The sequence below is a fragment of the Sus scrofa genome, chromosome 6, assembly GCF_000003025.6.
Source record: "Sus scrofa isolate TJ Tabasco breed Duroc chromosome 6, Sscrofa11.1, whole genome shotgun sequence".
NCBI classification, from domain to species: Eukaryota; Metazoa; Chordata; class Mammalia; order Artiodactyla; family Suidae; genus Sus; species Sus scrofa.
In genome coordinates, this window is record NC_010448.4 from 42408819 (window position 1) to 42424858 (window position 16040).

Below are 16040 nucleotides of genomic sequence, written 5' to 3' on the forward strand. Positions count from 1 at the left end.
AGATTCAACTCCCGTGGGAGGCGACGTCAATAGATGGTCCTTGACGAACTTCCTGACAGTTGAGCAGCATTTGCTATATTCCATTTTTTATCTCCTAATTTTGAAGGTTTATCAGATATACGCAAAGAGGCCTCCAGAGGAAGTACACGCCCTCCTAAGGTCCTTTGGCACCGACTACGTGATCCTGGAAGACAGCATCTGCTACGAGCGCAGGCACCGCAGGGGCTGCCGGTTGCGGGACCTGCTGGATGTCGCCAACGGCCACGTAAGCTCGGTCCTGCCACATGTCCACGTGTGGGGCGTCTCCTGTGGGGGAGAGCATTCCTGAGTGAGTCGGAAGGCATGTGAATAGCTTTGTATCTGCAGAGTTACATTCCAGATCAAGCATTCCAGTCCCTTGCACTCTGCAGGACCCTACCTTGGCACATCAGTGACTTGCCCACGAGAGAAATGGGAGGGGAGCGGTAGTTCCCAACTTGACAGCAAACACAGCAGCACTGTCTTTGGCTGGACTGTGTTATGAGGCACGGGCGTAAAATTTATTTAAAACTTTTTAGGAGTTCCTGTTGTGGGTCAGTGGTTAACGAATCTGACTAGGAACCATGAGGTTGCGGGTTTGATCCCTGGCCCTGCTCAGTGGGTTAAGGATCCAGCGTGGCCGTGAGCTCTGGGGTAGGTCGCAGACGCTGCTTGGATCCCACATTGCTGTGGCTTTGGTGTAGGCCGGTGGCTACAGCTCCAATTCGACCCCTTCCCTGGGAACCTCCATATGGCAAGAGAGCGGCCCAAGAAAAGACAAAAATAAAACAAAACAAAAAACACCACTTTTTAAAGTTTAAAGTAAATTTTAAAACTCATCCTTTTAAAAACCGCTGCTCCTAAGCTTCCTTTTGGCTTGTAGGCATAGCTATGATGGCGGGGTGCGGAGGGGCCCCCCTCCCCCTCCCAGTCTTGGTGCTGGGAACCCACTCCCCTCCCCACACTCCCTCCTGGGCCGGCCCTCTTGGTCCACTGGCGCGCCTGCACAGACATGGCTTTCTACAGCGCGTCTCACACGCCAGAGCAGGAAAACACGCTATTTCTCCTTTCCCCCCGCTGAGGAAATTGTTTGGGGAGCTATGCCACGTCTCAAATAGAGCAAGCAGAAGATTGTCACCTTTTGGAGGTGGTATGTGTTGTAACTACTGGCATAAACGCTGACAGATATTTCTAAAATGAAGCAGGGAAAATGATACACCTAGTCTATGTCTTTAAACCAAAAAAAAGCTGACTAGACTTTGAGATTCTGAACGCTTAAGATCTAGTCTCTTAGCAGATCCCATGTGTGGAATACAGTGTTCTAAACCCGTCACCACGCCGTCTGTCAGAGCCCGGGACTCACTTGTCGTGGACGTGCAGGCCTGTCCCCTTTGACCAGTAGGAAGGCACCGGTGAGCGGATGGACGTAATCATTCGCCGTGTGTGTGTATCCGACCAGCAGACTCTGCGCCCTAAACTCATACAGTTTTATTTGTCAGTCATGCTTCAGTAAAGCTGAGGGGAAAAAGAACATGAGACTTGATTTTTACCCAAGGAAAATAACTGTTCCTCACTGTCTTGAATTTGGAGGAGGTACAGATCCAGTACATGCACTTCACTTTTGCTTTGTGTGTGTACCTTTTTCGAATGAGGCCATCAAATGAGTTGAAGAACTCTCTCTGGTCATAGTAGTTCTTCTCTGTATTTCTTTCTTATTTATTTATTTTTTTTTTTTGTCTTTTTGCCTTTTCTAGGGCCGCTCCCTTGGCATATGGAGGTTCCCAGGCTAGGGGTCCAATCGGAGCGGTAGCCACCAGCCTACACCACAGCCACAGCAACACGGGATCCAAGCCGCGTCTGCGACCTACACCACAGCTCACGGCAACGCTGAATCCTTAACCCACTGAGCAGGGCCAGGGACCAAACCCGCAACCTCACGGTTCCTAGTTGGATTCATTAACCACTGCACCATGACGGGAACTCCCTCTGTATTTCATTTTTATGGGAGGACTGGTGTCGTGTGTTCCCCAGAACAAGGAGACTGAGATCTGGCCTGCCATTTAAAGGGGAACATTGCCCTCTCCTCTTCAGCCTGGACGTACCCTTCTGAAGGGGCAAGGGATGGACCGGAAGGTCTCCGGGCAGCCATTGACCTTGAAGTCATTCAATTCAAGGTCACTCACGTAGCATTCTTAAGAAACCCAATACCCATTCCTCCTTCTGTTGTTTTCTTTCCAAACTGTGTGTGGTTTTGTTTTGGCCTTAGATGATGGATGGCCCAGGAGAGAATGACCCGGATTTGAAACTTGCAGGCCACCCTCGCTTCTGCGAAGAGATAAAAAGAAACCTGCCCCCCTACACAGCATACTTCACTAGAGTGTTTCAGAACAAAACATTCCATGTTTACAAGCTATCCAGAAACAAGTAACAGAGCTTCCCATCCAATTTCTATTTTTGATACGTGAAACTATCGTAATGAAACTCGCTAGATAGCGTTTCATTTGTAATTAGATAGCCCGTACCTTAAAGCTGTGATATGATGAAGTCTACAAATGTTTACACAAGCGTGACCATCTTTGAAAGTAGCTTATACAGACGTACGTCTTTTTTTTTGTCTTGTTGTGTTAATGTTCTCTGGCTTAAGTGTGTTTAACTTTCGAAAGCGATCTAGAATTTTGTTGTGGGAAGGACAGTAAGTGTCCCACATGTAGCCTGAACAGCTGCCTATCATGTTGGAAATCCAGAGCCTGTTCAGGATTGGAAATACTTCTGATTTTTAATTGACTTAAGATAGCTGTAGTTAGATCGAATTGAGGGGCTGCATCATCAAACTATTTAATATTATTTCACTAGGGAAGACCAACTGGTGGCTTTTTAAAAAGCTCTTTATTGTCCTGTTTCGCCTAAAAATTTTATAATCTTTTCCGACCATCATGCTTTTAATAATTTGAAAAAAAAAATCATGTTAGGTCTTTGTATGTATCTAAAATTTTTTGGTTGTGTTCTGTCTGAAATGCAGTGTGTAGCATGTCAGTAGTATGTGTCTTTGTGTGTGTGTGTGTACACGTGCATGTGCATGCATGTTTCAATGCTGGACACAGAAGAGTGTTACAAGGTCCAGATTGTAAGTCCTTAAAGCAGCAGAGTGTAGAATGTGTTACTGTTTAGTGTTGTTATTTTAAAACCTGTTGATACTATTTAACCTATCCTGCATCAAGAGAATTTTTCTTTATTTCTTACTCATTCAAATTTACTGAGTTTGCAAAGTTTTGTAAACTTTTTGTTTTTAGCCTTTGTATTTTTTACAGCCTAGAACTTGCAAAGTCTTATTACTATTTTTTAAATGTTGTATCTTAACTAACTCACTAATACAATATTTTTGGCAGAGAGCATTTTCATACCAAGTTTGATATGTGGTCTCCAATCTTACCATGAGGGCCCTGGTGGGTTATTCTTTTTCTTACTCAAAGGTAACCAAGTGCCTCTAAGTCATTGCTTATTTATAAACAGCAAAGAGGATTATGTACACCTTGTACCTGCTCAAAAAAATTTTATAATTGCTTTTATAATTAATTTCTAATGATGGGGACATGTAAAAGTTGCTGATAAAAGCATCTTGTGTATTTAATTGAATCAAGATGGCTAATGAAATTAACTTTCACCTCTGTTGGTGCCATTTGAAAATGACTTACCTGTTTCTCCTTGCAGTTACACTGAAGTAAATTACTGTAGGCCCGAAGATGGGTATGTATCATGTCAAATGATTTTATATTCAGCTACTACTTATTAAGTAGTACTCTGAAAGAACTTTTACACTGTTGTGTTGGATTCAAGGCTACTTGGCTTTTATTGAAACTTATTAAATAAAAGATTCACAGTAGCTAGGTTATTAAATTGCAGCTGAAACTCCTGAATTATATTTTTCTTATATCCCTTAATAAGGTTGGAGACCACTGCAGTTTAGGATAATACAGTAGTAAAACATTTTAATCAGCGCTCAACCTTTAATTAAGCCAGTAATGATGCATGCCTGTTGTAGCTGACAGCACGAGTCAGCCCATCCCTCAGTGAGTGCCTTACTCTAACTGAAACCAAGCACATGTAAGGTACAACATGTTAGATCATCTAGTTATGTTTTTAAAAACCCTCTATTCTCAGATATATTTCAATTTATTTTAAATATACCCATATGCATTAATCTGAGGGTTTGGGTATTTGGAGTTTCAATATACAAGAAACATACGTAAATTTTTATGCTCATCATCACTGCATTAATGACATCACAGTAATCATTTTTTCATAGTTTAGGTACCACTTTTTGCCAAAACATCGTGTCCTGTCATTGGTGTAAAATACAAAGTGCCAAAAAAATCTTGCAAGATAGAATCCATGCATACACTCTTTCCAAAACACTGTGACCGTGTATGGTAGGCATTGTTATTTCCTAATGACCAAATCTCTTAGCGAATCATGTTAAATATTTTTTTGTGTGCGTCAGTATTCTCCTTTATGACCTTCTAATAAGTGGAGTATGAAGGAAAGAGAGGAAAAGCAACTGACCTCTGGCTCTCTGCCAAGCCAAAGCAAGTGACCTGCGGCCTGAGCTGCCTGCCGCACGGACCTCAATGGCTGTGCTAGTATTTGGTGAGAGCCGCCAATGATGGCTGTATTTTGTGGGCAGAAAAACGACTTGATTTTGCTTCAGCATTAGCATTCAGAAGCACCTCTAAGTACAACAAGTGCTCTTAATTAACCTTTATTTACCCGACTCACAGCGTCCCTCCCATCAGCCAGCCTTCCCGGGCTGCTCCCTGACATTCCCACACACCTCTGTCCCTCCCTTGAGTTCTCTGCTCGCACCAGACTTCTCTGCACATGCCCTGCTTCCTGTTGTCAATACACAATTCAACAGAAACCCTGGACATTTGGGCCTAAAAAGAAAGGGTCATTCCTGCGAAAATTACCTTGAATGCTTTGGTAAAATCTGATAAAGGTTGCTGCTGATAAAAAACTGCTTTTAAATTAGGTGTGCTTAGGAAAATTGTAAAATATTGGGAGAACATAAAATTCAAGAAAATTTCTGAACTTAGATTGCTTCACAGATTTAAGTACTCATTTCACCTTTTGAAAAATCTAGACTGATCATGAGGTATTCCAATGTATGTGTAATGTAATGTATGTACCACATCATATTATTGGTATGACTTCTGCAAGAATAGAACTGCAGTCATTAGACCCTTATGCAAAGGAAAAGCTTTATATCAAACATGAGCAGATGAATGTACATTTGAAGTTAGGATTCCCCACTTTACTTCCTTAAATGACCAACTACTGATACTGATCACAGTGGCTAATAGAGACTGTCCTAGAGTTAGAAGGTTCCAATTGCTTTATTACAGACTTAAAAAAAATAGGGATTTATTTAAGATGTATTAGCCAGGAGCATAATTAGGTATTATTTAGGCCATTTGTTTGTCCATTTAAAGATGATTTTCTTGACCTTTGTGAGATCAACTAGATAAGTGTGTGTGTGTGTGTGTGTGTGTGTGTTGGGTGAGTGTTGTCAGCAAGGACACAGGTAGATAGTTCATCTGGTCTGCATCTTTACAATTAACTAAAAATGTTTTTTCTGATTTTCCACATGATCCTTGTACCAATTTTAGCTCACCTTTGGCCCAAACCTATCAGAATTAACCAAAATACTCCATTTTTAAATTTTCATTTAAACCTTGGGATTAATAGGAAGGGAAAATGTTCTAAGATCATATATCTTGGCCAATATACTACTCCCAGATCCTTTATGTATGACAAGCTTTTGGCCTAGAAGAGAGTGCTTATCTGTTCATGGAAGAAAGCTTTTGAGATGAGAAAGTGGCTTATACTTTCTTGCAGCAATTGATTTTCTGTCCTTACCATCCTATGGATCTTACAAAGAACCTTTATAATTTGTTGTACTGAACTGTATGATTATGTACTAAATAAAGCTCTTTTAAGTTAAGACGGGTGTCTTTCATTTCTTTGAAGGTCAAAAACCAAGGAACTGGCTTATTAAGGTCTACTAAATATGTGCTAAATAAAGTAGAGTCACTAAAGATGGATGGGGGCAAGGTCTTAATTATACTTGTTAATGCTGAAGGAGTTTATTTTTTCACAGAAATTGGTTTGATGGCTGGTTATTTGCTTCACTTGAACCTCGAGTCTATAGTTAAGATTCCTAAAGAGAAGGCTGCAAGTGGAATTTATCCTCAAAGAGAGAAGTGGCTGTGCTGCTGGTTTGACCTTTGGAATTGTTTCTGCTTTTTTTTTTTTTTTTTTTTTTTTTTAATTAAGGTAGTTGATTTACAGTGTTCTGTTAATTTCTGCTGTAGGGCAAAGTGACCCACTCATACGTATATATACATTCTTTTTCTTCTGTTATTTTGCATCGTGGTCTATCGCCAGTGATGGGACACAGTTCCCTGTGCTGTACAGTAGGACCTCACCGCTTATCCATTTTAAGTGTAATAGTTTGCATCCTGCTTCTACTTCTTGATTAAATTCTGTCTTTAGTAACTCAGGAAAATGGGTGGTGGTCCACATTGTTGCTAAGTGTGTATAGATAACAAATGTGCTTGACTATTAAGTTGTTCAACACAGAAGATACAGAAATTGCAAGCAGAAATGGTCAGGAAGACATACTTCCCAATATAAGAAAGTGGCAGTGGGATCTCAAACATTCTGTACTGACTTTATAAGAATACAGTTCAGAGTACTCACACTTAAGCTATTAAGTACACTCCACTAGAATGGGCTCTAGCAAATGAAGAACGGCCAACAATATAGATATGTGAGAGACTCAGGATATGAATGGACGGAACATGTAATGGTTTGACCTGTGACACCAGGCACATGTTAGATGAAATGCTATTTCCCTGCCCCTCCTTTCAGAAAAGGTATCTGAAACTCATCTCATACCTTTTCACTTAATTTAATATTGAGACATTTGCTTTATAGGATTGTTCTTCAAAGTGCGGATAACAGCTGTAATGTAAAATCAGTTCAGTGGGAAGCAACCAACATTTTTTTGGTTGAGAGGGAGGAGGGGGAGAGAAGGAAAGGGAAGAGAGAGAACAGACAATGTGGTAAACGGAAGTAGGGTTTTTGAAATATTTGGTGCAGTTATACATGCAGATATCCTTGCTCAGTATAAGTTTCCTTTCTTACTGTGAGTTGATAGAGTTTGAAAGCCATGCCATTACAGCTGGGAAGAGTCCGGGGCGATGGCAGCTTGAACTTGGCTCTGGTCTTATCCCCCAACTCTACTGTAATAGAATCCTTTGAACAGTGGTGATATTAAAGACAATTGTAAATATAGGTGTGATATGAACATTGTTATTTTTTTAGGTCCTTTTAGACTAGATATATTCCATCTGAAAATGAAAATATTCATTTTCAGATGGAATTATATGTACAGGGTTTACATCAAAATAATTCTGGGGAATAGATGAAACAAGATGGGCCATGAGTTTATATAGTGTTAGCTAGGTTGGAATTTTTTGTATAGAGAAAAAGAGAAATCAAAACTAACAAACCAGGAAACTAGGAAGATGAAAATTTACAAGAACAGAAATCAGTTCTCTGGGGAAATAGTAGAAATAATAAATATACTCCCCACACCTGAAAAAAAAATGCAGGGTCTTTTAGAAAGACTAATGAAGGAGTTCCTCTTGTGGCTTGGCGGGTCAAGAATCTGACTAGTATACTTGAGGATGCTGGTTCCAGCCCTGCCTTGCTCAGGGAGTTAAAGGATCAATTTTGGGGTTTTTTTTTTTTGTGTGTGTGTGTGTGTCTTTTTGCCTTTTCTAGGGCCGCTCGCACAGCATACGGAAGTTCCGGGGCTAGGGGTCTAACCAGAGCTGTAGCCACAGCCACAGCAACGCGGGATCCGAGCCTCGTCTGCGACCCACACCACAGCTCACGGCAACACCGGATCCTTAACCCACTGAGCAAGGCCAGGGATCAAACCCTCAAACTCACGGTTCCTAGTCGGGTTTGTTAACCACTGAGCCATGATGGGAACTCCTAAAGACTCTTAACTTTCTGTCAAAAGCAAATATAAACCTGCTATGGAGGATGATAACCTTATTCATGGCCTCAAATTATATTTTTTTACATACTCTCAAAAAAAAAAAAAAAACCAATTGAAAAATGGGCAAAAGACCTGAATAGTATTTCTTCAAAGAAGATATACAGATGGCCAACAAGTACATGAAAAAATGCTCAACAGCACCGATTATTAGATGCAAATCAAAACTACTATGAGATACCACCTCACACCAGTCAGAATAGCCATCATTAATAAGTCCACAAGTATCAAATGCTGGAGAGGATGTGGAGAAAAGAGAACCCTCCTACACTGTTGGTGGGAATGTAAATTGCTCCAACCACTATGGAAAAAATTATGGAGGTACCTCATAAAACTAAATATAGAACTACCATATGACCCAGCAATCCCACTCTTGGGCATATATCCAGACAAAACTTTCCTTGAAAAAGACACATGCACCCACATGTTCATTGCATGTTCACAATAGCCAAGACATGGAAACAACCTAAATGTTCACTGACAAATGAATGGATTAAGAAGATGTGGTACATATATGCACAATAGAGTACTACTCAGCCATTAAAAAGAACAAAATAATGTCATTTGCAGCAACATGGATGGAATCAGAGACCCCCATACTAAGTGAGGTCAGTCAGAAAGAGAAAGACAAATACCATATGGTATCACACACTTGGAATCTAATATATGGCACAAATGAACCTTTCCACAGAAACTCATGGACTTGGAGAACAGACTTGTGGCCAAGAGGGAGGGGGAGGGAGTGGGATAGACTGGGAATTTGGGGTTAATAGATGCAAACTGTTGCCTTTGGAATAGATAAAAAACGAGATCCTGCTACACAGCACTGGGAACTATATCTAGTCACTTATGATGGAGTATGATGGAGGATAATGGGAGAAAAAGAATGTATATATGTATGTGTGACTGGGTCACTTTGCCGTACAGTAGAAAACTGACAGAACACTGTAAACCAGCTATAATGGAAAAAATAAAAAAGTCATTAAAAAATTTTTATATCCTAAAAAAAATAACTAGGAATAATAAAAAGCAAGACTGAAACTGAAACTAACTAGAACCAGAGCCACAGTCTACTTAGATATTGGAATTTAAAACACAGACTTTCAAAATAACTATGCTTATTCAAGAAATTAAGTGACAAGATGGAGAATTTAGGTGAACTGAAAACTATAAAATAAAGTACAAAATGTAAATACTAGAATTGAGAACTGTAATAAATTAAGTACTCAATGAAGGATGAACTAGCAAGTTAGACACAGCTGAAGAGAGAATTGATCAACTGGATGATTGGTTAGAAGAAAACACCAGGAGATCAAAACATAAAGGAAGATAAGATGAAAAAGGAAATAGCCTGAGATGTATATTAGAACATCTCACTTTATCCTGTTAGAGTAACTGAAGCCTCACAAAGAGAAGAAAGGGAATGGGCATATATGATTTTTTTTTTTTTTTTTTTTTTTTTTTGCTTTTGCTTTTCAGGGCCACACCCACAGCATATGGAGGTTCCCAGGGTAGGGGTCATATTGGAGCTACAGCTGCTGGCCTACACCACAGCCACAGCAACACCAGATCCGAGCCACGTCTGTGACCTACACCACAGCTCATGGCAACACTGGATCCTTAACCCACTGAGCAAGGCCAGGGATCAAACCTGCAACCTCATGGTTCCTAGTTGGATTCATTTCCACTGCACCATGACAGGAACTCGGGCATATATGATTTTAAACAATATATATACTCCTAGCTTTGGTTTCTGTTTTTGTAAACAGAGGGTTAATAATCTACCTATAGAGACATTAGGTGGATAAATAAGATAACATTTAAAGCACCAGGCCTAAGACATTGTGTACATGGTAAGAAAAAGAGGTGGAAGATACAGGATATTATCACCATCATCATCAAAATAAGACTGTCAAGGAGAAATTTTGAAGAACAAAGTTATGTGAGTCAGACAGATCCCAAGAGTCCTGAGTAATTTTATGTGAACTATTTGGCTGTAGTGCTATAGAAATTATCTTTATAGATCAAAACAAAACAAAATTTAGGGACTTGGAGATTAATGAGACCAGCTTATAAGAAAACCAGCTTTTTAGTAATTTCTGAGTTACGTATTTGCACCACAAAGAGAGGTGTGTTTGTGTCTGTATCTGAGTGTGTGTGTGAGAGAAATAAGCCATAGACAAAGACTGAGAAGCCGACTGATGGCATGTTTTTGAAGCAACATCATCATTACTGATAAATGTCAAAGCCCTGCCAAAATGCACATATTCACAAAGAAAGTAGAAGTGTCTGATGGTGTAGGAATCTGCTCAAGAGAGGGAAAGCAGGAAAGGAACATGATTTCAGCAATTACAACAGCAGTGTGCTAATTAAGGCTCATAAATTGAATGAAACGATTAGCATTTCCTCTTGCTAAAAAAAAAAAAAGGTGTATTTCCTCCCCCTCAAGCCCAGGATATGACACCTGTGAACAATTATCTTTCTTATCACTGCTACTAAGATTATTTACATAGGTTGTGCTCACTCAGATTTTATTGCCTTTTTTTTTTTTTTTTTTTTTTTTTTTTAGCAACACCTGATCTCATGCCAGTTTCTCTCTCTGGCCTGGAAAGTATTTGGGGATTATTGATAATGAACGAGGATGATTGACAGTTAGGGATAATTAACGCACAAGACCATTAGCAGAGGACCCACGGTATGGCTAACTTGCTCTTGGTGGACAGCAGTTTTGCTTGATAGAAAATCTGAGTACCTGTAAGAGCCTCGTGGGTTGTGAACACAACCTTCCCTATGTCATCAGTCAGCTCAGTGATTCCTTCCATGAGAATTTACTGAGCCTCTACTCTATGACCGGGTGCGCCCTAAGGATGGGGAAGGTCCCATGATATAAACATGAATAAAAATATCTTGGAGAGGGGCTCCCTGCCCGGACCTTGTGCTGGCCGGCCTGCCTCGGGGCCCGGACCTCCAGTTTCTAGGCGGGGAGGAACACGGGTGTAAATATTTACAAATTTATACCTGTTGTAAGACGTGAGACACAAGCAGCAAATGCAGTTTTTTACGGTGACACAGATGTACATTTTGATGACAGCAATTAGAGGCCCACGATTGCATGGAGCACACAGCACGGCAGTCCACTGCCCACCCCCGGCTTGTAACGCAGAGAGAGTGGAATTAAGGCAATTTTATAACAACTCCTACCTTTTCTGTAGGCTCTTTTTTCCTGTCCGCTTCGTAGAAGGTGGTTTGGCCAGTCTGTATCAGACTTTGAATAAATTCTCTATACCCTGCAAAAAAAAAAAAATTATATATATATATATATACACACACACACATACATATACACACATATATACATATTGGATATATATATATCTTGGAGTTCCTGCTGTGATGCAAGGGTACTGACAGGGTCTCTGGAGTGCCGTGCTACAGGTTCAACCACCCCCCACCCTGCACAGTGGGTTAAGGATCCACCATAGGTCAAAACTGCCACTCGGATCTGATCCTTGGCCGGGGAACTCCATGTGCCACAGGGCGGCCAAAAAAGGAAAAAAAAAAAAAAATCCTGTTGTACGGAGAGAAAATCGCTGTGATAACATGCTTTAGACAGAGTTATAAAAACTCCTCTAAGAGAAAACAAAAACAAAAAAAAAAAACAGTGTGCCATTCAGGAAGTTTCAGGTTGAGAGCAAACCCCGCTCAAATTGGCTTAAACCATAAAAGGAATTTATTAGCATCTTAGGCCTTCAGGTAAGTCTTAATCTAATGTCCCAGTGATTAAATGGACTCAATTAATATTTATCGAGACCCGTGGGCACTGGGAACACATTCGTGTACAAGACAGACACGGTCCATGGTCTCATTAAACGTCATATCACAGTGTAGACGACCACGAAGGACGATACAAGAAAATGCCAAATGTTCAAAGAGAATTAAAATTAGGTGGGTACTTGGTTTTAAATGCTCAGAAAGGCTTCTCTGAGGAGATGGCACTTAGGCTAGGATTTGAAAGACAGGACGGAGGCCACTATTCCCTCCAAGACTGGAGGGAAGAGGGTTCCAAGTGGGTGGGAGGAGAAATAAGAACATGGAAGGAGTTCCCGTCGTGGCGCAGCAGAAACGAATCTGACTAGGAACCATGAGGTTGCAGGTTCGATCCCTGGCCTCGCTCAGTGGGTTAAGGATCTGGCATTGCAGTGAGCTGTGATGTAGGTTGCAGTGGGGCTTGGATCCCGCATTGCTTTGGCTGTGCCGTAGGCCAGTGGCTACAGCTCTGACTAGACCCCTACCCTGGGAACCTCCATATGCCCCGGGTGCAGCCCTAGAAAAGACACCCCCCCCAAAAAAAAAGAGTAGAAGTCTGTGGCATTTGAACCACAGCCTGTTGCCTCCCTCCCCCCACCTCCCAATTCAGCGTGACAGGGACTCCAGTCCAGGCAGGTGCAGATGAGGACACAGAGGTCCCTCCCCTAGCTCCCAGAGGATGGCTGACATATCTTTCCAGTGTAGACGAGTAGCACAAGACACTGCATTTCTTTCTTTCTTTCTTTTTTTTTTTTTAAAGGGCCACAGCCGAGGCATATGGAAGTTCCCAAGCTAGGGGTCAAATCAGAGCTACAGCTACCGGGCTACATCACAGCCACAGCAACACTGGATCTGAGCCACATCTGTGACCTACACTGCAGCTTGCAGCCACGCCAGATCCTTACCCCACATTAAGGCTATGGATCGAACTCGAATCCTCACGGACACTGTGTCGGGTTCTTAACCCACTCAGGAACAATGGGAACTCCTGTATCCACTTCTGTGACAACTGTATTCATAATTGCCAATACTTGGGAACAACCAAGCTGTCCCTCAACTAACATAGAAGTTCCCAGGCTAGGGGTGAAATTGAAGCTACAGCTGCCGGCCACAGCGACAGCAGATCCGAGCCGCTTCTGCAACCTATGCCACAGCTTGTGGCAATGCCAGATCCTTAATCCACGGAGCGAGGCCAGGGATTGAACCTGCATCCTCATGAATACCAGTCGGGTTCGTTTCTGCTGAGGCATGACGGGAATTCCAAGACTACCACAATTTAATAGTACTGGATACATTATGATATTTGAAATTAATTTCCCCTTCACATATATAACCCACTCCATTAAACTGAAATCCTAATGCTTATCATTTGCTAGTATTTTCTCATATCCTTGCAGGGGATCTGGAAGCAGGCAGAACAATAACGAAAGCGTCTACACCAGCATCCATACTTGACAGCAGCATGACCTTGGAAGAGAAACACAAACACAGGAATCTGTGTCTCAGTTTCTGAACTGTAAATAGATTAAATCAATAGTCTCATCTCATAAGGTCTGAAAGGATTAAATTAGTTCATAATTTAAAGCTCCTACAACCATCCAGGCATGGAGTAAACACCTAATATTTACTGCTGTTATTCACGCAATTTTGACACTTCTTAAAAGGGAGTTGGGCTTGTGTAATTATTCTTTTCACCCCATGGAATAAAATGTTTACCCCTGGTGTGGCTACACCATCTATTAATAGACACCTTGCCCCACCCCCCTCCTTTTTAACTCCCTGACTATTTTTTTTTTCCTGGCTGCACCTGCAGCGTATGGAAAGTTCCCAGCCCAGGGACTGAACCCTCACCATGGCAGCAACCCGAGCCACCGCAGTGACAACACCAGATCCTTAACCTGCTGAGACGAGGGAACTCCTCTGTGACTATTTTGAAATACTTGGGGCCATCAGCAAGGAGCAAATCTAACTTCCCAGAGCCCTGGCCACGACTAGCACGCTCCCAGCATGGTCCCATTCAGAGCATCTCCAGCTGCCACCCCCTGCCATCCTCTCGGCATGCGACCCCTCCCTCTCTCGAATCCACTCTGCTCAGATAGCACCTCCTATGCCAGCCGTGCCCTCCTCACTCACATTCTCCCGCCTACCATCTATTGGCACCTATGGTTCTGATTCTGCTTGTCTTTCCTATTGCTTCCACGAGAACGGATGTTTCAGGCGGGCAAAACCTTTATCCTGTTCACTGCTCTAGCCTCTGCTTCCAGAACTCCTTGTCATTAGGCTGCCCGGACCCCTGACCTACACGAACCTCCTCACCCCATCCCTCCTGCCTTCCTACCCGTTCGAGTCTGCATTACCATTTTGTTTACTCACTTACTTTCCAGGACCCCACTCGGACCATGTCCAGAATGCCTGGCATCAATTAGACACCCAATAAAAATTGCTTAATGAATAAAGAGTGTCTGGCACATAATAACCCCTCATGCGCTGAGTGAACATATGCCCCCCAAAGAGTCAGGGAAAGACTGCAGGAGGGCTAGAATGCCCATCACAGCATCATTAAAAATGTCCATTCAGGAGTTCCCGTCGTGGCTCAGCAGTAATGAACCCGATGAGTGTCCGTGAGGACACGAGATCAATCCCTGAGCTCACTCAGTGGGTTGAGGATCCAGCATTGCCGTGAGCTGTGATATAGGTCACAGACGTGGCTCAGATCTGGTGTCGCTATGGCTGTAGTGTAGGCCAGCAGCTGTAGCTCCAATTGGACCCTAGCCTGGGAACTTCCACATGCCGTGGGTTCAGCCCTAACAAGACAAACAAACAAACAAACAAAAAAAAACACACCTGAAAATTACCATTCAAAAAAATGAATAATAACCTCATTATATCTGACAGAGGCCTCTGATTCTACCCTAAAGCCATGATTCCTAAGCTTCTCCGGGCCCACCACCAGGCCCAGAAATTCTATTGTGTGCCTGGCTTTCCACAAAAACCATTTCGAATATTTGCCCCCTTTTTAAAACAATTGTATTCAAGAATAGTTGATTTACAATGTTGAGTTCGTTTCTGATGTACAGCAAAGCGATTCAGTTATATATATATATATATATATATTCTTTTTTGAATGAGTGAATTCTGCCTTGTTTTCTATTTTTTATTTTTACTTTTTTATTAAAGTAGAGTTGATTTACAGTATTGTGACAATTTATATATACATTCTTTTTTTTATGGCTGCACCCAGAGCATATGGAAGTTCCTGGGCCAGGGATGGAATCCAAGCTTCGGCTGTGACCCAAGCCACAGCTGTGGCAATGCCAGATCCTTTAACCCACTGCACCGGGTCAGGGATCGAACCTGTACCTCCACGAGCCAGGGCAGTTGGATTCTGAACTCACTGAACCATGTTTTGTAAAGAGGAGTCACTACAAAAGCGAATGCCTTTAAGCTTGACCTGCTCTCCACCCAACAATTTAATCCCCCGTGGCCTTACTAGGCTCCTTCTCTGGTCTGTAAGAACACCAAGTCATGGGATACTGAGGCTAAAAAGCAGCTGCCTCCCTTCAACACTCATCACGCAGTAAATACTGCGAGGGCAGGGATTCCCCTCAGAGTACTTCTGGCAGCAGCGTTTTCAACTTGTCATGTCTGCTTTCCCCGTGCTCATCTTTCCTTAAAACTCTCTTGCTGGACTACCTTGAAGGGGAGCTGTCCAAAGCATTTCCAAATGAAGTGCCTCTAAGTTACCAACTTTCATATTCCTGTCACTACAGAGCAGTCTGTTCCAATTTATGTTCTAATAATAGCTGCGTGGAGACATTATAGGCCCAATGGAAGCAAATTTCTAGCATGAAATCTATGACGTCCACCCATCAATTGAAAACCACCTCCTGGGCATCCAGGACGTACTCAGTACTGTGCTGATTCCTCCCTGGCATTCACGAGGATTTGAGCCCCCAAAACAGGGAGACGGAGGGCAAGGCGATTTTATACAAGTGAAACGTTCCCTTCCCATTTCTGTGTCTCCAGGATAGGCTTGATTCTGCTGCAAACAGCCCTAAAATCTCCGCAGCTTAAAGCCGTGAGGTGTGTG

General features: G+C 42.2%; 1 protein-coding gene and 1 long non-coding RNA gene across 6 annotated transcripts in view; one reads left to right on the forward strand and one right to left on the reverse strand.

Moving 5' to 3' along the window:
* DPY19L3 (dpy-19 like 3 (C. elegans)) overlaps nt 1-6016 on the forward strand; it is a 79373-nt gene extending 73357 nt beyond the window's left edge. For 4 of the 5 annotated variants that reach the window (XM_021094265.1, XM_021094267.1, XM_021094268.1 and 1 more), the window contains 2 exons: nt 107-265; nt 2285-5429. In XM_021094265.1, coding sequence (XP_020949924.1) covers nt 107-265; nt 2285-2446 — 321 coding nt within the window. In that variant the 3' untranslated portion in view covers nt 2447-5429. Of the gene's footprint in view, nt 1-106; nt 266-2284 lie in introns of all 5 variants that reach the window. The other variant, XM_021094264.1, reaches the window with a different exon arrangement.
* Nucleotides 172-16040, reverse strand: part of LOC110260976 — a 42964-nt gene continuing 27095 nt past the window's right edge. The window contains exons 3-5 of the long non-coding RNA XR_002344624.1: nt 11345-11430; nt 1382-1533; nt 172-306 (exon numbers count right to left, since the gene is read on the reverse strand). This is a non-coding gene — a long non-coding RNA (uncharacterized LOC110260976). The remainder of the gene's footprint in view (nt 307-1381; nt 1534-11344; nt 11431-16040) is intronic.